Source organism: Watersipora subatra, chromosome 2 (genome assembly GCF_963576615.1).
Source record: "Watersipora subatra chromosome 2, tzWatSuba1.1, whole genome shotgun sequence".
Taxonomy (NCBI): Eukaryota; Metazoa; Bryozoa; class Gymnolaemata; order Cheilostomatida; family Watersiporidae; genus Watersipora; species Watersipora subatra.
The window spans coordinates 21204695-21227259 of NC_088709.1; the positions used below are offsets into that span (position 1 = coordinate 21204695).

General features: G+C 36.0%; 1 protein-coding gene and 1 pseudogene across 1 annotated transcript; one reads left to right on the forward strand and one right to left on the reverse strand.

Annotated features, from left to right (window-relative positions):
* Positions 1-3111: 3111 nt before the first annotated feature.
* On the reverse strand, positions 3112-3888 carry LOC137388049 (pentatricopeptide repeat-containing protein 2-like). Its single transcript, XM_068074566.1, has 2 exons — positions 3556-3888; positions 3112-3222 (listed from the first exon to the last, which is right to left on the reverse strand). The coding sequence occupies exons 1-2, from the start codon at positions 3886-3888 to the stop codon at positions 3112-3114; spliced, it is 444 nt and encodes a 147-aa protein (XP_067930667.1).
* Positions 3889-13702: 9814 nt separating this feature from the next.
* The window catches only part of LOC137387290 (zinc finger protein 420-like), a 76084-nt pseudogene continuing 67221 nt past the window's right edge, over positions 13703-22565 (forward strand).

Here is a 22565-nt window from a genome sequence, read left to right on the forward strand (position 1 = left end):
AGCTGTAGTCAGCACTGCAGCCATCACAGTATGAATTATACAGAAATAAATGCAGTACACAGAAATAAACACAGTTCAAAACAATATACTAACTATTACTATATACCGCTACTATATACTAACTACTAAAACTTTTTTCATGACACATGCACTGCCAGTCATTCAACTGATGCATGATGAAAATAAGATGTTCAATAAATGACAAGCTTTGGTTCTGTCTGGTTGAACTAAATTGAACATGACCGACAATAGGCTTTTGCTCATACATACTTGAGCTTATTCTTCTGGCGTCGGAAGCATCTGATTGGTTGCTATTGATAGCAATTATTTTTAGCAAGGCTTTTCTCTGGTGCACAATTCGTTTACACCTAAAACATGATAATTCGCACAACAGCTAAGGTTTCTTATTGCTTTGATTTGAATTATTCCTTGATTCTGTAGTTGAAATCCAGCCACATGGTGTATCTCATTGGCCCCCATTAATTAAAGGTTGGCCTTAGTACTAACCAAGCTTATGTTATCAGCCTTATCGACTGATTTTATTTTAGCCAAGCCGATCAAATGGCCCCTTGAAATATTGTTCTATGGTTTTTATTATTGGTAGATAGGCGGTATAAACCAGTATAGATGTTTTAGTTGGAATTTTTGTAATTATCAGAGTATTTGTTGATTTTGCATTGGCAAATTAGTCTGAAGAGTCAATCGTATGAAGATGTTTTAGGATATTTAGATTCTGGTGGCAGTGATTTTGGGGTTGACCAGGCTGAGGATAATTACTCGAAAAGCTCTTCAGACTCAGATGATCCAGGAATGATTCGGGACGGGGAGACAAGCTGTACGTGATCTTACCCTGATGTGGGCTGTCAGGAGGCCGCAGCAAAATTAGTTGAGGATGACAGCTATGAGCTTGCTGATGATGACCCAGATTTCACGGTGCAACAAACCGGTCCTACGAACAGGTACTGGTTGATAAAAATAATTGATAATGGAACTATGATGAGCATTCTACCATTTTTATGCATGATCAGCTGCACAATGTTGAGTCAGGTAACGGATGACGACTTGAATGCCATGAGTTTTTTGGCGCTACCTTTCAGCAAATTGTAATCCTGGCTCAATCATGATGAGAATTGAATCCACCTTCCATCTCTTTAGTTTTCATGTTCACCCTAGTAAATACTCAAGTTGCATAATGTCGGTCATGTAATACAGCTGGGTATATTACCGCAAGAGGTCTGCTAAGAAGGGACTCTCAGTTTTATCTATGGTAGGACTACTGTTGAAGAGATAAGGAAGTTATTGAGTTAAATGTTCTGAATACCAATATCTCTATGGCCATGTTCCCTCGTAGAAGGCTATGCTATAGTAATTAAGAGGATTTCACTCATGACATCTCTGTTAGGAACATCAGATGCCCAGCTAGGTGATTCTAGTGACAGCCTCCTTCCCACCAGTAAATCAGAAGGTGTTCTCAAACTTTAACAGTTACTACGTTCAAGTACTTGGCTATTATGTCTTTTTATTTATTGTAAAGTTTCTCCAAAGCCTTGTTCTATATGACTATTTGCTCTACAGCCCATTTCTGTACACCCAGTATCTCCACAGACATGTTTTTATATTCATTTCTTTAATGCCCTTACTCTTTATAGCCATATTTTCCATAGCCATGATCTCTATAGCCATTTGCTCCCAGGCGATGTTCTCTATGTCCATTTTTTGTATAGCAATGTCACTATAATTGTGCTCTCTGTAACTATGTTTCCCATAACCATGTTCGGTATGACCATGTCCTCCATTACCGTGTTCTCTATTGCCATGTTCTATATAACTAGATGCCCTTTAACAATGTGCTCTATAACCAAGTTCTCCATAACCATTATCTCTGTTGTCATGCTCCCACAAACAAGTTATATATAGCCACATTTTCCCATAACTATGTTTTTATAGCCTTATTTTCCGTAACATGTTCTCCATAGCCTTGTTCTCCCGTAGCCATGTTCTCCATAACCCTATTCTCCTATAACCATGTTTTCTATAGCTGTGTTATCTGTAAATTCGTACTCTATAAGCATGTTCTTATAGCCACGCTCTCTTTTACCATGTCCTCGATAACCATGTTCTAAATGTTCATTTACTCTATATCAATGCCTCTATGACCATGTTCTCTTCAATAATGTTCTCCATAACCAAATTCTTTACAGCCAGTTTACCTATAACCATCTTCTCTATAGCCGTATTTGCTATGGCTATCATTTGAATATTCATGATCTCTATATTAATGTTTTCTACAGCCATGTCCTCTGTGGCCATGTTCCTATAAACATGGTGTCCATGATCCTGTGTTCTGTGGCCATTTCGTCTATAGTCATCCTGTCTATAATCATGTTCTGCATACCAATGTCTCGATGACCATGTTCTATACAACCATATTCTTTATAGCCAAGGTTTTCATAAACAGTTCATCTATGACCATGTTTCTTGAACCATATTCACCATAACCAAATTCTTCAAAGCTATTTTTGTATAGTCGTTTTCTCTATAACAATTTGGTCTATAACCATGTTCCATATCACAATTCTATCTATGGACATTTTGTGTATACCGTATAACCTCTAATTGAACGCCATGGCGCCTTCCTCTATAGTGGCGGTCAATTGGAGATGGCATTCAAATAGCGGCTGGGCGTTGTATTTTTCAAATGGCTTGGTAGAATTTGGGGAAGATAAATTTAGCTCTTTTACATGTCCATTTTATCTGTAGCCAGGTTTTTATAGCCAGTTTACTTATGGCCATGTGCTCTATAGCCATGTTCTCTATAGTCATATTATCTATAGTCACTCTTTCCATAACAGTGTTCTATATGACAATGTTTTCTATATCCATGTTATGTATTCCAAAGACTCTATGACCATGTTCTACCCAATCATTTTCTTTAAAGCCAAGTGTTTTATAGCCAGTTTATCTATGGCCATGTTTCCTATAGTCATAATCACCATAGCCAAGTTGTCCATAGCTTTTTTTGTGTAGTCGGCGTCCCTATAGTCATTTTGCCCCACCATATTTTCAATAAGCAGTCTTTCTATGGCTACCTTCTGTATACTCATGATCTCTCTATCTGTGTTTTATAGCCATGTCCTGTGTGGCCATGTTCTTACAGCTGGTCTCCACAACAATGTTCTCTATAGCCATGCTCCCTATTACCATGTTCTCTATATCCAGGTTCTGTAAATAGATTTCTTTATTCTTATGTTTTCAACAACTAGGTTCTCTATAGTCAAGTTGTTTATTGCAGGTTTATCTATAAACATGTCCCCTATAGCCATATTCTCTATAATAAAGTCCTCAGGCCATTTTTTGTGTTGTCATTTTGTCTTTTGTCAAATTCTCAATAGCTATGTTTTCATGGCCATCTTCTGTATAATCATGATTTCCATATCCGTGTTCTCCAAAACCATGTTCTCTGTGGCCACAGTGTCATAAACATGTTCTGTATAGTCATAATCTCTATATCTATGTTCTTAATAGTTGATTTTCTATATTCATACTCTTCACAACCATGTTTTTTATAGCCATGTTTTCTACAGCCATCTTATCTAGATTTTCGTTCTCTACAGCCACATTCTCTGCAACCACATTCTTAGTAACCACGTTCTTGGTAACCACGTTCTCTGTAACCACATTCCCTATAACCATGTTTTCCATCACCACGTTCTTTGTAACCACGTTCTCTACAACCACATTCTCCGTATCCATGTTTTCTATAATCATGTTCTTCATCAATGTGTTCTTCATAACCATATTCCCTATTGCAATGTTTTGTACAACTTGCTTTTCAGTTGCCACATTCTCTATAACCATGTTTTCCATAACCGTATTTTCCATTGTCATGTTTCCTTAACCCATGTTCTCTTTAATCATATTATGTATGTCTGTGTTCTGTATATACATTTTCCCTATAGCCATGATCTACATGTGTATATCCATATCCTCTCCTGCCATGTTCTCTATAACCGTGTTCTTTGTGCCCTTGTTTTCTCTTACCGTTTTCTCTATAGTTTATGGTCTACATGTGTATATCCATATCCTCTCCTGCCATGTTCTTTATATCTGTGTTCTCTGTGCCCTTGTTCTCTCTAACCATTTTCTGTATAGTTATGATCTACATGTGTATATCCATATCCTCTCCTGCCATGTTTCTATAACTGTGTTCTCTGTGCCCTTGTTCTCTCTAACCATTTTCTCTATAGTTATGATCTACATGTGTATATCCATATCCTCTCCTGCCATGTTCTCTATATCTGTGTTCTCTGTGCCCTTGTTCTCTCTAACCATTTTCTGTATAGTTATGGTCTGCATGCGTATATCCATATCCTCTCCTGCCATGTTCTCTATATCTGTGTTCTCTGTGCCCTTGTTCTCTCTAACCATTTTCTCTATAGTTATGATCTACATGTGTATATCCATATCCTCTCCTGCCATGTTCTATATAGCTGTGTTCTCTGTACCCTTGTTATCTCTAACCATTTTCTCTATAGTTATGGTCTACATGTTTATATCCATATCCTCTCCTGCCATGTTCTATATAACCGTGTTCTCTGTGCCCTTGTTATCTCTAACCATTTCCTCTATAGTTATGGTCTACATGTGTATATCCATATCCTCTCTTGCCATGTTCTCTATAGCCGTGTTCTCTGTGCCCTTGTTATCTCTAACCATTTTCTCTATAGTTATGATCTACATGTGTATATCCATATCCTCTCCCGCCATGTTCTCCATATATAGCCATGTTCTCTATGCCTTTGTTCTCTCTAACCATTTTCTGTATAGTTATGATCTACATGTGTATATCCATATCCTCTGCTGCCATGTTCTCTATAACCGTGTTCTTTGTGCCCTTGTTTTCTCTTACCGTTTTCTCTATAGTTTATGGTCTGCATGTGTATATCCATATCCTCTCCTGTCATGTTCTCTATATCTGTGTTCTCTGTGCCCTTGTTCTCTCTAACCATTTTCTGTATAGTTATGATCTACATGTGTATATCCATATCCTCTCCTGCCATGTTCTCTATAACCATGTTCTCTGTGCCCTTGTTATATCTAACCATTTTCTCTATAGTTATGGTCTACATGTGTATATCCATATCCTCTCTTGCCACATTTTCTATAACTGTGTTCTCTGTGCCCTTGTTATCTCTAACCATTTTCTCTATGGTTATGGTCTACATGTGTATATCCATATCCTCTCTTGCCACATTTTCTATAACTGTGTTCTCTGTGCCCTTGTTATTTCTAACCATTTTCTCTATAGTTATGGTCTACATGTGTATATCCATATCCTCTCTTGCCACATTTTCTATAACTGTGTTCTCTGTGCCCTTGTTATCTCTAACCATTTTCTCTATAGTTATGGTCTACATGTGTATATCCATATCCTCTCTTGCCACATTTTCTATAACTGTGTTCTCTGTGCCCTTGTTCTCTCTAACCATTTTCTGTATAGTTATGATCTACATGTGTATATCCATATTCTCTCCTGCCATGTTCTCTATAACCATGTTCTCTGTGCCCTTGTTCTCTCTAACCATTTTCTCTATAGTTATGATCTACATGTGTATATCCATATCCTCTCCTGCCATGTTCTCTATAACCATGTTCTCTGTACCCTTGTTATCTCTAACCATTTTCTCTATAGTTATGGTCTGCATGTGTATATCCATATCCTCTCCTGCCATGTTCTCTACAACTGTGTTCTCTGTGCCCTTGTTATCTCTAACCATTTTCTCTATAGTTATGGTCTGCATGTGTATATCCATATCCTCTCCTGCCATGTTCTTTATATCTGTGTTCTCTGTGCCCTTGTTCTCTCTAACCATTTTCTGTATAGTTATGATCTACATGTGTATATCCATATCCTCTCCTGCCATGTTTCTATAACTGTGTTCTCTGTGCCCTTGTTCTCTCTAACCATTTTCTCTATAGTTATGATCTACATGTGTATATCCATATCCTCTCCTGCCATGTTCTCTATAACCGTGTTCTTTGTGCCCTTGTTTTCTCTTACCGTTTTCTCTATAGTTTATGGTCTGCATGTGTATATCCATATCCTCTCCTGCCATGTTCTCTATATCTGTGTTCTCTGTGCCCTTGTTCTCTCTAACCATTTTCTGTATAGTTATGATCTACATGTGTATATCCATATCCTCTCCTGCCATGTTCTCTATAACCATGTTCTCTGTGCCCTTGTTATATCTAACCATTTTCTCTATAGTTATGGTCTACATGTGTATATCCATATCCTCTCTTGCCACATTTTCTATAACTGTGTTCTCTGTGCCCTTGTTATCTCTAACCATTTTCTCTATGGTTATGGTCTACATGTGTATATCCATATCCTCTCTTGCCACATTTTCTATAACTGTGTTCTCTGTGCCCTTGTTATTTCTAACCATTTTCTCTATAGTTATGGTCTACATGTGTATATCCATATCCTCTCTTGCCACATTTTCTATAACTGTGTTCTCTGTGCCCTTGTTATCTCTAACCATTTTCTCTATAGTTATGGTCTACATGTGTATATCCATATCCTCTCTTGCCACATTTTCTATAACTGTGTTCTCTGTGCCCTTGTTCTCTCTAACCATTTTCTGTATAGTTATGATCTACATGTGTATATCCATATTCTCTCCTGCCATGTTCTCTATAACCATGTTCTCTGTGCCCTTGTTCTCTCTAACCATTTTCTCTATAGTTATGATCTACATGTGTATATCCATATCCTCTCCTGCCATGTTCTCTATAACCATGTTCTCTGTACCCTTGTTATCTCTAACCATTTTCTCTATAGTTATGGTCTGCATGTGTATATCCATATCCTCTCCTGCCATGTTCTCTACAACTGTGTTCTCTGTGCCCTTGTTATCTCTAACCATTTTATCTATAGTTATGGTTTGCATGTGTATATCCATATCCTCTCCTGCCATGTTCTCTATAACCATGTTCTCTGTGCCCTTGTTCTCTCTAACCATTTTCTCTATAGTTATGATCTACATGTGTATATCCATATCCTCTCCTGCCATGTTCTCTATAGCCGTGTTCTCTGTGCCCTTGTTATCTCTAACCATTTTCTCTATAGTTATGATCTACATGTGTATATTCATATCCTCTCCAGCCATGTTTCCATAACCATCTTCCCAATAACCATGTTCTGTACATTCAATCTCTATATCTATGTTCTGTTTCTATGTCTTCTGTTCTATATCTTTTGTATGGATTTGCCTTACCCTGCTCCGTCACACCACTAATGATTGATTATTCCCAAACTCCCGACTATTCCACTTTTATATGAATAATTGCGTATCATAACCTTTTCAAATATTCTGTTTTCTAGGAATAATCATAATTTTTATCCATTATCTCAGTCTACAATTGTTGCTGTCAGCACTTCTGTAAATGTTGCTAATTTGCTGTTGTTGCAGATATAAACAGAATTTACGGATTTCCCTTGTGAATGACTCCTTTTATGATGAGAGTGCATCTGGTAAAACTGTAAGTTATTGTGGTTAGTTGGCTCATTATGTCTGTTCTTAGAGTCTCTTCATGAGATATGCTGTCTGCTGTGTAAACTCAATCATCTTCTATTTCTCGACCATTCCATAAGATAAGCTGTCTGTTGTGTAAAATCAATGCTTTTTATTCCATTCACCTTTCGATGTTAAACATCCCTGTTGAGTTTCCAGTGATATTTAAAGCATCTTCTACACCTGTTGCTGTGAGGTCACTGGTTTGTAAATGTATACCTAATCCGTGTGCAAGTCTTGTGTTGAGCAGGCTTATAGTAGCTCTGGCTTATGATAAACTACTTTATGTTTGTAAAAGATATTCGTCCCTGTCTTTAGACAGTCACGTTCTTCCATAGTTGCTCCTAGCTGTCGGTATTTAGGTACATGATGTAAGCTTCCTGATGATGGTTTATCTTAAATTCTGGTGATGCAGATAGATAGCTATCAGACTGGTTTTAGGAGTCGTCGTCTCCTTTTTTCATGTTAGTTACTAACTGCCTATTCCCTCTAGATTCTAGACTCTTTTCTGTCTATCTAAAGCCTGGTTTCCATATGACAGCGCAATGATCGCGCGCGGCCCAGTGATTGTGCGCAATGCATTTCTTGGGTCGCGAGGCAGTGTTTCCATATCGCGCGTAAGCTCCATGCTTGCATTGGACAGGGTAGATATTTTCCTTACTTTTTCGTAGGAGAGACATATTTCTTCGGAAAAACAGACCTCAGTTGCGAAATTACGCTGTCATATAAAAATCAGGCTTACTCTTTCGTACGAGAGACCAATTTCTTCGGAACAAAGCCCTTCGCTGGATTTGTGGGATAGGTTGAAAAGGTCTAGCGGTGTATTGTGGGATACATAATCGCACGCACCCATCGCAAGGATCCATTCTGTTGGATACTTGTGATCAGCGTACGCATGTCGCGTGACCGTCGTGTGTTGACGTTCCCATATCACAACTGGCCTACGCATGACGTCGTGCGCCTTGTTGCGCGCCTTGCGCTGTCATATGGAAACCAGGCTTTAAGTAGATAGAATTTCATTCAGTCATCTATAATTTACTGTGTTTGACCAAATATGCGCCTAATATGCGCATTCTTCTGAAGATATTTCTTGTATTTTTATATGCTGGCGGCTGAGATTCATATTTGGGATGGTCAAGTTGATGTTCGAGATGGTCAAGGGTTTCCAGTCCAGAAGGCAACAGCAGCAGCAGGGTCTTGACTTCAGCTGAATTCACTCTGCTGAACCATATTACATAACCATCTGAAGCCAATAAGTGAAAAGTTGAAATTCACAGTGTTTTATATTTTTATAACGGTGTTTGTCATTCAGTAAAGTGTATAACTCTCAATGATACAAATATACATGTATGTACCTGCAGGTTATGAGAAACTGAAGTTAGATTTACTCGTTAACAGCAAGGTATACAAACAGCACACTAAATACACTACACTCCATTATAAATTGTGTGCTATAAATCATCTATTTCATATCATGAAGTAATTTTCACAATCAAGATCCTTGCTTGCAGCGCTCAGAGCTAACAGGGAAATTCTAACTCTTGAGTTTAGGTTCACCATTGATTAATTATTAGTCAGTTTTGATAACATACCAAGACAAAATGCTTTCTTATAAAACCTGCTGTTGTCCGGAGTGGTCCACACTGACCTTGGCCTCAGCATTAGTAAAGAGAACTTAAAATTATTGCCTTCATGGAACAAAACATTAATGACACCCAAGAATTTTACAAAGAACCATTTGTTGGGTATAGATAACAAAGTAAATAGATTGATGGAGCTATTATAGTGTATCTTAGACCTAGAATATGATTGCTCATGATTAAGGTCTGGTACCCTATACAACCTATCATACCAGGCAGCTACTGGTTGTGGTACTCTAGGTTGAAGGGAGGGATTCCATATGTAGAGCCAGTAAAGTTGGTTGCTAAAACTGGCTTCACAAATTCATTAAATTCTTACACATTCCTTTGCTTAGCTAGTAGACATTCCATCTAGTTTTTGTATTCTTTTATTAGAGTATTTGAAATATTTGCTCACCTTTCAACCAGTGGAGTAAGTGGGGTGCTCTCATTATTGAGGTAAGTTATTTTCAATGATTAGTATTTACTATTTGGATTATTTTATCATTTTCAGTACACAGAGATGCAAGTACTACTGTCCTTCACACTAATAATTATGTTATTTACAACTTATAAAATACAACCAAACTCTCTATCTTGAACCACATGTAGAGCTTCTATCAAAATTTATGGTATACAAGTGAGGCAAGAACTTAAGATGCTACTATAGCTTTGCTTTGTTACTACTCACTGAAATAATACAAAATTGAGGTCAGCAGTGTGGTTTATTTGATTTTCTAAGGCGACAGCTTTATAAACGTCTACCGAAATTGACATAAATTTCGTTTCCCATGCAACCGGTAAACGACAATTTGGTCGTTTCCCCTGCCAAAGGGGTAAGACTGACTGTGTGTTACATTAAGTAGCAAGTTTTACACTTGATCATCTAAAGATGTGCAGTTTATGGGTCTATCCATAAATAATACTGTGTTGTAGGCCACTACTGTTATGTAGATAGCAATATATTCATTATTTTAACTTTTACCATAAATACATCTTGTGAGAAATACATTGTATTTGCTAAATATTATTTGATTAATAGTAACTGATCAACTACTTTTATGTTAATGTCAAACTTGTCAGTCAAATATCGCTTGAACAACTTTAAATGTGAACGTTTAACTATTTTTCTTTTAATCAAAGGCTCATTTACAATTTTTTTCAGTACAGAGAGATGCAAGTACTAGTAGACTTCACACTAATAATTATGTATTTTAACATCTCTTACAAAATACAAACAAACTCTCTATCTTGAACCACATATAGAGCTTCTATCAAAATTTGCGGTATACAAGTGAGACAAGAACTTAAGATGCTACCATAGCTTTGCTTTGTTACTACTCACTGAAATGATACAAAATTGAGGTCAGCAGTGTGGTTTATTTGATTTTGTGATACAATATATATGTGCATGTATGCTTATGAAATTGTATAACTTTTTAAATGAGAGCAGATAACTCTGGTTATTCGAGGTTGAGGTAGCTTTATTGATTTTTAGTATCTCTCTGCATGAGGCCAATGTAAAAATACAAACAATCTTTTTATATAATCTGATGTACTGAGTTATTAGTTCTTACTATAGCAGGAGTCTATTGATTTTTACTGTCTTTCTACATGAGTCCAGTGCAAAAAGACCGACAGAATCTTTATATACAATCATATGTACTGAGATATTAGTTCTTACTATAGTAGAGCTGTGTCCGACTGTCCTTGTGTAGCCACGAATGGTTGTTGAGGAAAAAGTGTACTACCCTAGGCAGGCTTGGGGCCACTAGTGAGTATTGAGCGCACTGCACTATTTGCTGGCTAGACGACAGTAAGGTGCACTAGGCACTGCACTAGCACTAGTGCATGGCATAGTAATAATTTAAAATGCACTAGGCACTGCACTAGCAGAAATTCTTGTGCACTAGGCACTGCACTAGCACTAGTGCATGGCATAGTAATAATATAAAATGCACTAGGCACTGCACTAGCAGAAATTCTTGTGCACTAGGCACTGCACTAGCACTAGTGCATCGAAAAGTGAAGTCAAAAATGCACTAGGCACTGCAATAGCAAAAATTCTTGTGCACTAGACATTGCACTAGCACTAGTGCAGTGTAAAATCATAAACGCACTAGGCACTCATTACACCACTGAGCTGCAGTTGGGCAATTATTATAAACTTTATCTCTTTAGCAACTCCATTGACTTTCAGACAACTACAGCTACAGTACCTTCTGGCAAAATTCCTCTAGTCATGTTCAAGAAAGTCTGGGTCTGAGATGTGTCACGCTCACGCTGGTATAAGCATATCACTCATAGATCAAGTTTCATTTTACTTCAAAGATGCCTACATTTATTATATAATCATACCATCTCTGGATTGGTCTCATTTTGCTTGTGAATATGTACATAAGCATATGTAATTGGTACTTAAATACATGTATTTAAAAACAAGTTTACAAGAAACTTATTGAAAGTTGAAATGTAGTCAATAAGTTACTTCCACTTTATCAAAGATAGATTTAAACTGAATTCCTACATGTACGTGTACATCCACAAATACTGACATGGAGACAAATAGACAAGACAATAGACAAATGGTAAATAAATAAAGTTGGCTTGATTGTAGTTCTAGGGATTCATGGAAACTCCAAACACATGCTCATTTGAGTAGTTAACAACATTGCAAAGAAATATCAAAGTTCCATATTCAATACCAATATTAAAGTAAAACGTAATGCCACCTCCATCATCTCCATCAAAGGAAAATAATAATATTCAATCTGCACTTGGCACTGCACTAGTGCATACTATGTCGCACTAGGCACTGCACTTGCGCTAGTGCATTTATGAAAAAGTTTCCAATCCGCACTAGGCATTGCACTAGAGCATTTTATGTTGCACTGTGCACTGCACTTGCACTAGTGCGTTTATGATAATTTTCTAATCCGCACTAGGCACTGCACTAGTACATACCATGTCACACTAAGCACTGCACTTGCACTAGTGCACCCAGGGACTCATGTTAAATTTGCACTAGCATTGCACTAGACATTTCTATTTTTAAATTGCACTGCACTATGCACTGCACTAGTGCAGTGCACTAGTGCAGTGCAGTGCGCACTGCACTGCTAGTGGCCCCAAGCCTGACCCTAGGACACTTATGCATTCGCGTCATTTATGTATTCGCGATTTACAAAGGTGTTTGGAGGGCATTTGGAACTCAGTTTTAAGCATTTTACTGTCTGAAACACAAACTTTTGAAGGTTTAATGAAATCTGCATATGTTAAATGATGTGAAACATAAAAAATGTGTGACTTTGTTGAAACCACAGGTTGACCTTGACCTCTACTTTTGCAGTATTTCGACAAAGACGTTCATCTTGTATGGCTTCTAGACACTGACCCGATGCATCTACAGAGAAGATGAGACTAGTTTTGGATAGCTGAGGCCTGGAGGAAATCAGAAATAATAACAGAAACAATGGCAAATTGTATGTTAGGAGTGATAAATGCTTTTGAATAGTTGCTAAATTGCATTTTTGGGTCAGAGTTATCGCCCACACTATTCATCCAAAAGATTTCAAACTTATTTGTTTGTGTAAATATGGAAATTGTGAGTGAGTGTGTGTGTGTGTGTGTGTGTGTGTGGGTGTGTGCGTGCGTGTGTGTGCGTGCGTGTGTGTGTGTGCGTGTGCGTGCATGTGTGTGTAGACACAAAACAATCTAGACCTTTAACTTGTATATTCTTGAATTTATTTGAGTCTAAAGTCAGCTAGATGTGCTATGCCCTTAAACTCGGCTGACAAATGATCAAAGTTCAAATCCTCATAGCACCTGAGCCGATGACCCTAGAAGATCAAAATTTGGGATTAAGCGTTTTTTAACATGGGCAACAACGTATTAGAAAATCATCAAAATCTGAGAGTATGAGATTTTTTTCAGTTATACTTGGTAAATTCTATGCCCTCATATAACGGGAGTTTGTCTGCTTTGATGAACATTGAGTTGTCCTCTCCGCTAAAATTAGCGGAAAGGACAACTCAAAAATATTTTTTCTCCGGAAAATAAGCTCCACCTCACAGTCGTAACGATCCAAATAATCATACATGCGACGCTGTTTACGTTGGTAGTCTCTGATGAGAACGGATTTTTTCTTACCGTTTATGATGTATACCGGTATGACTGCAAATTTTTATGACAAAACACTTGAAAGAATCAAGTAGTAGTAATATTTTAGTTTTTAATGTTACAATAATTATTATCACAATAATCTCATAATAGTAGACTTATGTTTTACAATGCGTGGGTAAAATTGTAGGTTCAGCGACAACAGACGCAGTTTGTTCGTATATCGGATCGCATGTTATTATTTCGGCACATTACTGTTTGTATAGCGAGTCGTATTTACTGCGTACTAATATATTAGCGGGCATGCGCACGCCCTTCTTTGGATTGGCCGTACCGAATTGCACAAATTATTACCAAAGTGTGCATTAAACTCTACTCTGAATGTGGGGCTGTTGAACACTCAACCTCACTCTGCGTATCATTTTTAAACAGTTTGTAAGTTGAAGGGCTAGTTTATAGAAGTTTTCCAAAATCTCCAGATATATAGGGTGCGATACCACACTAATGCCATTAACAAGACACAAAATATTTAAAACAATTGTTAAACCTAAACTAGTTATGTTCACATCATGTTCCTATTACGATTTCTTGTTTGTCTAGTGAACTGGGAAATGTTCTGTAGGAGATTACCGAGAACATTGCATCTGAATATATACAGAAGAGCCAGAAGACTTGCATGGAAAACTATGTTCTGGTATAATATGTTATATATAAACTGATGTACAATAGGAGGTGGACATGATGATTTAAGGTGATTATAATTGTTCCTGGTACTAACTTTAATGTACCTCTGTTTACAGGATCTAGCAAATGAGCCACATTTAGACAATATTTTATGTTTGGCCTACATTAGTTTCACAACAGACCAATCTTTCTGCACTGAAGATGTTGTTTCCTGTTTACTACCTATTAGGTCCGAATCTTATTTTCCCTTGTTCTATTCATACTTATAAACCTACAGTTCTTGAACAATCTGATTAGCTGTAGAGCAATTGTGGAGCTTGCATTGCTCTACAACTGTAGTAATATTGTGTGCATTGTTTATTTATTGCTACTGTGGCACAATTATCGCTGTCTTATTATTTTGCTTTCTGAGTCAGTAAAGATTTTTAATTCTATCATTCAGTCCATAATATCTTGTCATAATGGCAAAAGTCAGCATGGAATTTTTTGCCACTGTAAATATAGCAAAAAAAGAGAAGGGCAGTATAAGCCAGAAAGACTAACTATAATAAGAGTCGTAACTGTAATGCTAAAAGTATAAAACACTGAGGTTGCCAAGGTATATCAAAACATGGAAATTTGATTTTGTCACTATAATGTTAAGTAGTAGTTTCGACAGGTGGAGTTGAATCAATCACCATCAATCATCTTCAAATCAATATATTTATCAAGTTTATCTTATTGTAATAACACTTTTCTACCTTAATGTTTCCTATCGTCTGCCCAATTTTGAGCTAAATTGATATTTCTTTACTTGCAAGTAGATTTCATTCATAAAAACCTATTCCTCCATTATCATGTAGTGTTATGCTCTTTGCTTATTTAGATAAACCAACCCATATATTTAACGTCTGTCATGGAAGCTTTGCTGGTAAAATCGAACCCAGCCACAGATGGCTGGAATGACAGTTTCTATTCAACCGGTTAGTTAGAGAGTTCTGTCAAACTACGTTTATGATGATTATGGTTTATGATTATGGAAGATTATCATCCTCAAAGATTTGAGCATTATGTATTCATGTCCTCCACACCCATTTATTTCTCAGTCATGCGATCTATAGCCATGTTAGTTGTATCCATTTCCTATTTATCAATGTTCTCTGTGGTCATTCTTACTTTATGATTTTCTCTATTTGTATTTTTTCTTTAGTCACATTCTCTATAAGCCCGCTATCGTTATTTCCTTTATAGTCATGTCTACTGTAGCTACTGTATGTTCCCTGTAAACATGTCTTACATTCCATTCCTGCTATAATCTTGCCTTTTCAAACCAGAGTGTATTGTAAATACATACGATCTTATTGTGATGCTTTAACAAGCCAGTTTAAAGTACTGTTTAGGTTAGTCCTTTTGTATAGCTCCGCTGAATCAATGTTTGTAAGTAGTAAATTATAAATATATTGTAGATATTGAGGTTAAAAGGGAACCCAATGGTTCATCAGTCAACGCTGATAGCAATAAAGGTAAGTATGGTGGAAGAATTTTCCCATTATAACCATGACAGTTTATGTATATATGATATCTGTATTTTCATACCGTGTACAGTTTATGTGTATCAATATAAACCTCTGATTCAACGCGGCCTCTATTCGACAGCTTTTGACCGCCACTATAGGAAAAGGATTGAAATGTTGAGTGCCACCCTTTAATTGAGCACCACCTCCATTTGACCGCCACTTGGACATTCTGTCATCTTCATGAACCCATAATAGCAAGTTATCAGTAGTTATCAGTGCTAATAATGACTCGTTAACATGAACAACAATTAATTCTTTCATTGTCTGGCTACATAGCTTTTGGTTTTATCCGTTAAAACTTTGAAAGCAACACCATAGAAATGATTAATAACTTCATCAGGCTAATAGTAGTTCCTTGTTTTTACTTCGATGTATGTAAAAACGATTGGTTTACGATTGTATATTAACGACTAGTTTTAGGCTAAAAGATGTGCCTAACATACATGCGGCTAAAGTTTTATCATTGTTTGTGTGAAATGTAACGCTTAAAAGTCTTGCTCTGCAAAAATTAGTTTGGACGCCAATTTCGATTAATTGGCCTTGCGGAAGAGGACTTGAGGTCAGAAAACACTGAAGGGTATAGGACAACCAGAAAATGTTCGTTCCATCGAAAGCAACAACTATAGCACAGCTGGCTGAGCAATTGATGCAATTATTTTTGTTTAAAACAATCCTTGTCTTTTCATGTATTATAGGTATGGTTTGTTAATGTCACTTGTTTATAAATATTTATTTGTAGCATTTGATAGATTTATCATTGCATAAACTTATAAATTTGCAGATTTATAGCATATTATTTGATAGCATCATTACGGTAATCTGGTCTTACAATGGATCGATATTTTAGCTGCAAACTCCCAAACATATCGATGATTGCAATGAGCATTTATGCAACATTGTTAAATATAGATATAAAATAAAAATACGTGTTGAAACTTAAAACAAAATTGAAACTCGAACAAATTGCAAAGCAGGACACAGGCTATATTATTATTGCAGGTTAATTGCAAGCAACTGATAGATATATTTCTTGGTTTTCAATGCATGTTTAATAATAAATCTTTGACAACTTGGAGCTAAGTTAGCAGATTTATTACATTCAGACGGTTTAATATCGTTCCACCGGAAAGAGAGGGCAAAATATAGATGATATCCGCTTCTCCCGTAAAAGGGCAAAATTTATCTTCCCAAAATTCTGACGAGTCATTTGAGAAAGACAACGCTAGCTTCTATTTGACCGTCACTACAGAGGAAGGGTTGAAAAATAGAGCGCTGTGGCGCTTAATTAGATGTTTCACCGTATAATAATTGAAATATGTATTGATGTATATATTGGTATATAGGCCTATATTGCTACAGTAGACGCTCCTATAACGTATACCTCTTATAACGTAAATTCCAGATAATGTAAAAAAATTATGTGAAGTTTTTGCTTCCTATTACGTAAAAAATTCCATGTAGTGTCAAGTCAGGGGTGTTTTCAAAATTGATTTGAATGTTAGTTTATTTCACCGCACCTGCAGAAGAAAGAACGCTGTGCGATTATCATACTATTTATTATATACAACTTTCGCGGCATTTTCGTTCATCATAATAGATCGTAAAATGTGTCGACAATGGGCGAAATTGCTGCGCAATTGTTCATAAATACAAAGGCAACTGGTAAGTGTAGGTGTTACAGCGTCGGTCCACCAGTCTTATAGTCACAAGTTAGATTATCGTCGAAAACTATTTTTATCCTAGCCTTGCACCCCTGGATAGTAATAGACGACGAACAGGTAGAACTGCTTTTGATAGTAAAAAGATTCTGTTGTTTTGCCTTATCGTAGACGTACAAAATATTTGTTAAATAACAAATATTTTGTACGTAGCTAATATTAGTTTTACTTTGCAGAATAGACTTTGCCGTTTAGAAAAATAAGCGAATTGTTGTAATTGAATGTAAAATATGTGCAGTTCCTATCAACTTGTTGTAAATTTGCCGCAATCATGGTCTATAAATCTATTGAGATTGATCATAAAAAGGAGAAAGTTGTTGATGCAAACCAATAATTCTGCAGTTGCAGTACAGCCCACAAATTAAAAGAGTTAGGTAGTTTTTCCTTTTTTGCATGACCAAAAGGGTGAGTTTGGAAAGATCTTGAAACGGATTAGGCAATTTACAAGTATTTTAATGTTCTTATAACGTAGGTTCCCTATAATGTAAACGTTCCTGGAATGGATTATTTACGCTATAGGAGCATTTACTATAATTATATGTATTGATGTATATATTTGATATATAGAATAAATTTTTTGTATAATTCTCTCTAGATGGATTTTCATCTTTATTGTAGTAGTTGCAGAAGTGACAACAGAATCTGATGATGGTGCTGATAATCTCTACCCAATTGGTTAGTTCATGATTAACACCTAATAATATATTTATTGATATATACCGTGAAACCTTCATTTGAATGCTGTGGTGCTCTATTTTTCAATCCTTCCTTAAAGCCTGGTTCCCATATCGATTGCGAGAATCTGGCGGTAACATGCGCAGCAAAACGCTTGCGACGCTAAGCTCGGCGGCATCTGTTCACATAAAAGCCACATCGTTAATAATATTGTAAACATAATTTTCGCTCGCCATGCCCTTCCTAAAATGGTGACCTTTACCCGTACAGTGCATTTCGGGAAGGTTTTGCCTGCGGCCGTTTGCGAAATTTGAATAACGCTAAACTATTGCGATGCCGCCGGCAACTACCCGCGATACCCGGCGCGTACGTTCCCAATTCACCGCTAATAGCCTGCGGTGCTGTCGCCGGTGCTTTGCGACGTATATGGGAACCAGGCTTTAGAGTGATGCTTATTTGGTTAGTATGCTAACCGTTAAACCTGTAGATTTGACGCTTAGTATATCAATATATATATATTGATATACTAACGTTCAAAATATATATAGGCGTACAAATAACTGTAAAAACCTCAAGTTTTTACGGTTATTTGAACTTTTCAAGTTATTTGAACGCTTCAAGTTATTTGAACGCTTCAAGTTATTTGAACGCTTCAAAGTATTTGAACTTGAACTTTGTTGCGCTCTATTGTTCAACCCATCTTGTTATAGTGACGCTCAAATAGGGGTTGCGTTCCAATAAAGGTGGCTTTCAAGTACAAGTTTTAGGGTAAAATATTATCTACATATATATATATATATATATATATAGATATATAAACTATATTAAGAACTGAAAATATATTAGTTTTCAGTTCTTAATATAGTTTATATAAATGCTCTATTTTAATATTGAGCACTCTCTTCTAGTGAACTGCAACCTTCTTCTTCATCAATATATATAGATATATATATATCTCAGTGTTCGTTTGTTTTCTGTCATTTTGTATATCGGTTTGTCCAGCTATAGCTAATAAAACTTTGGAATGAAAAGCCCGTATCATGCTAGATTTGAACTCACGAAGATTGCACCAACCATTGGTTTGTAAACCAATCATCTAACCACAAGTCTACAAAAGTTCTTATGATGACATCACTCTTACTATACACTGTATACCAATTTCCTGATTTCACAAGCTACATGTCGTATTAATTGATGTACGTTATGTACATGGTTATGTAATAATGCTGGTTAATAACGCTGGTTATGTACGTTATTAAGTAATGTATGTTGCTCACCAGTTGAGCATTATCTGTTATAGTAAACATGGATTCGCAGACAGATAAGTAGTAGAATTTTAGTTCAAGGTTTGAAGTTCACTAAAATATATACTAAAACTTCCTACAAGTATGTGTTTAGTATGCTAAATTCATTTAAGTTAGATTCAACGTTTTTGTTACGCATCTGTCTCGAAGATAAAAACTCCGCACAGTACATTCTGCGCTCAGTACATTGTAATGTTACATTTTCTTGCAGCGTAACCACCAAATGCACTAAAGTTATTATGCACTAAAGTTACTATCATAAATGTAAACCGTTTTTATATACAGGTACTTGGTAGTATCAAGACCGTGTTAAACGAGGAACTACTAATAGCCTGAGACAGTTATTAATTATGTCTATGGTGTTATGTCAAAGTTTTAATGAAAAAAAGCGAAAAGCTTTGGAGTTGGTCAACAAGAGAATTGATTGTTATTGATGTGAACGATTCATTATTTAGACGATTTTTTGGACACTTTCCTACTGATAAATTGATATTATTGGTATACTAGCTGTGCTACCCTGCGTTGCCCGGGTAATAAAATAGTCATTGGACAGAAAATTGATTCATATTTAACATATATAACCATATTTGCCATTCTAACTTTCAAACTACATATCATGAGAGAAATGTTTTGTGTAGTCAAAATAAATTAATAGATTAATTAATTCATTTCAAACTTTGTCAAACAGCGGTAACTTTCAAACTTTGTATCATGAGGAAATGATTTTGTGCAGGTCAAATAACTTAAAAAGCAGAACAAAACAACTGTAAATGTGTTCAAATGTAAATGTGAGATAATTAGCAAGTAATAGCTAAATTAAGTCTGTTATGCTACGATTACAATATGAGATGATTTGGTAATAATGCAATTAATACTAAACGAGAAAACAAAATAAAAATCCTGAATATTTTGAATTAATCATTACAATTTGTGCATAAAAGTGTGAGTGCATAAAAAGGTTACTGTTCCAGCAGAAACTTTGATTAAGACGATACTGGTGCCTCTCGATACTGGTGCAAATGTAAAAATGAGATATCGGACTCTTTGTCTTACCAAAACGGAGAGAAAATGTCGAGTCTATTCCTACTCGAGATGATCCAATTGTCCGCGTGGAAAGTATTAGCTTTGACCCCGATTTAGCAATTGAATTTTGCGAAAAAACCGGCAATAAAAGTTCACGAAAAAAGTATCGTGTTTCATAGAGTTAATAGAGTTTCAATTAATACACCACTTATATAGCATGTGAAATCGGAAAATGGGTGTATCCAGTATATAGTAAGAGCTGTGCATTGTAAGAGCCTTCGTAGACTCGTGTTTGGACAATTGGATTACAAACCAGCGGTTGCAATCCTTGTTAGTTCAAATCCAGCACGATGCGAGATTTTAATTTCAAGATTTTAATAGCTATAGCTGGACACAATGAAGTACAGAATCACAGAAAACACACAAACTTTGAGATTTATATACTGGTATATAGATAAAATATATTGATACAAGGTATTTTAATATAACTTATATCTATATATATACCAATATGTCTATATACATGCCCTGTAGACGCTTCTGTAAAATTTATGTGAAGTTTTTGCGGCTTTTCGCTTTTTAGCTTTTAAGAGCTTGTAATTAGAGTTGCCCCGATTTTTATATCGGAATCGGTATTGGTGCCGATATGGGTGCTAAGTATCTGAATCGGTATCGGCCAATCTTTTCTTAGAAAATCGGAAACTTCAGATACTGTTTACATATCAACTATTTAGCAGAAACCTGTATTTTAGCCTGCTACTTTAATAAAAAATCATTAGCTGCAAGTTTCTTGCTTTTACATAATGAATTCCGGGCCTGTCACACAATCTATTTCATGTCTATAGCCTAATAAACATCCACACAGCTGAGCAATATTTTGGCTTTAGTCAGGACGTAATCACAAAGTGCGGTATTTCCCAATTACAGCGATATGATTTATTGCAGCCAACAATGATATACAGCCCCAATGATATATATGGGGGGCTGTATATCATTGCAGCCAATCACAATAGAACCATAATGAGAAACAAGAATGCGGTGTAATGTTTCTATTTACTAGCATTGCGAAAGAAAATTTGAGCAGTCGATGCATAAAGTTATCTATCTCTTTCTTGATCCTGATGATATGATGTATTGTTTGTATCGCATAAAATAACCTCAGTGGCTTATCGGTGTTTAGCCTGTCCTCCATCATCTGTGGCAAGCGAGTCCTTCTTCAGTACGACTGGCTACATCGATAGTGATAGAAGATAAAGATGTCTCACTGAGATAATTGAATCACTAACGGTAATTAAAAGACGCACTTATTTGCTCTAGACTTGTACAGGCGCAGCAGTTCGTTCAGCAGTAGAAGAGAGACTTCATTATCACAGAGAAAGCTGTACCACTAACAGTAATTATCATTATTAATAACATATTTCAAGAAACATGGACTGTTTTGTTAATAGATGCACGGTATGTCAGTATGTGAATATATATACATGGATATCTTTTTCCATAACTACAAACAAATAAAAACATCAACATTTATATTTTTTGCATTATATTTATATTTGCATAATAAAATTACCAATAATCTATGCAACTCAAAAGAATCTGAATCGGATTATTTTTCAATAAGAATCGGTATATCGAATCGGTATCTGAATTGGCTGGTGAAATTAGAATCGGGGCATCTCTACTTGTAATCACATTTCCACTTATATTGCACCTACAATACTGCAGAGTAAGACATGGTGAATCTTATGATACCAAATAACTGTAATGTGAATTTTGTTGCAAGTCAACCTTTAAAGCTGTAGGCCTAACCTACTGTAATGTATGTAATTTAACAACAGCAAGAAGGAAATATGTTTATTATATATCTGAAATGCAATATTAGAAGCAAAATGGCAAGCTGCTGTGTAATATAAACAGTTTGAAAGTTGGTTGTGTTGAATGTAGAATGGTTTTGATAGCGATCTAGCAGAAAGCAAGTATGAGCGTTCACACGTCTGGAAGTTTTCTGCAAACTGGAGCAAAATAAAAAAGTGTTTTCGTCATAAAGGGGCGTTGTAGTTCGGCCCTAACTTGTACATACGGTAAGTTGTAAAGAATTTTGGCTCACGTTTTAAATAACTTAATGAAACTTTCCGTAATTGGGAAAAAACATAGGCTGATAGACTGTGTACCACAATTTCATACCTGTAATTCGGTCTACGCCTCAAACGGTCTACGTTTATTTCAGAAACCTTTGGACAAATAAATTCGAATAATTATTCTTATGATAATTTTATAAAATCAAATAATT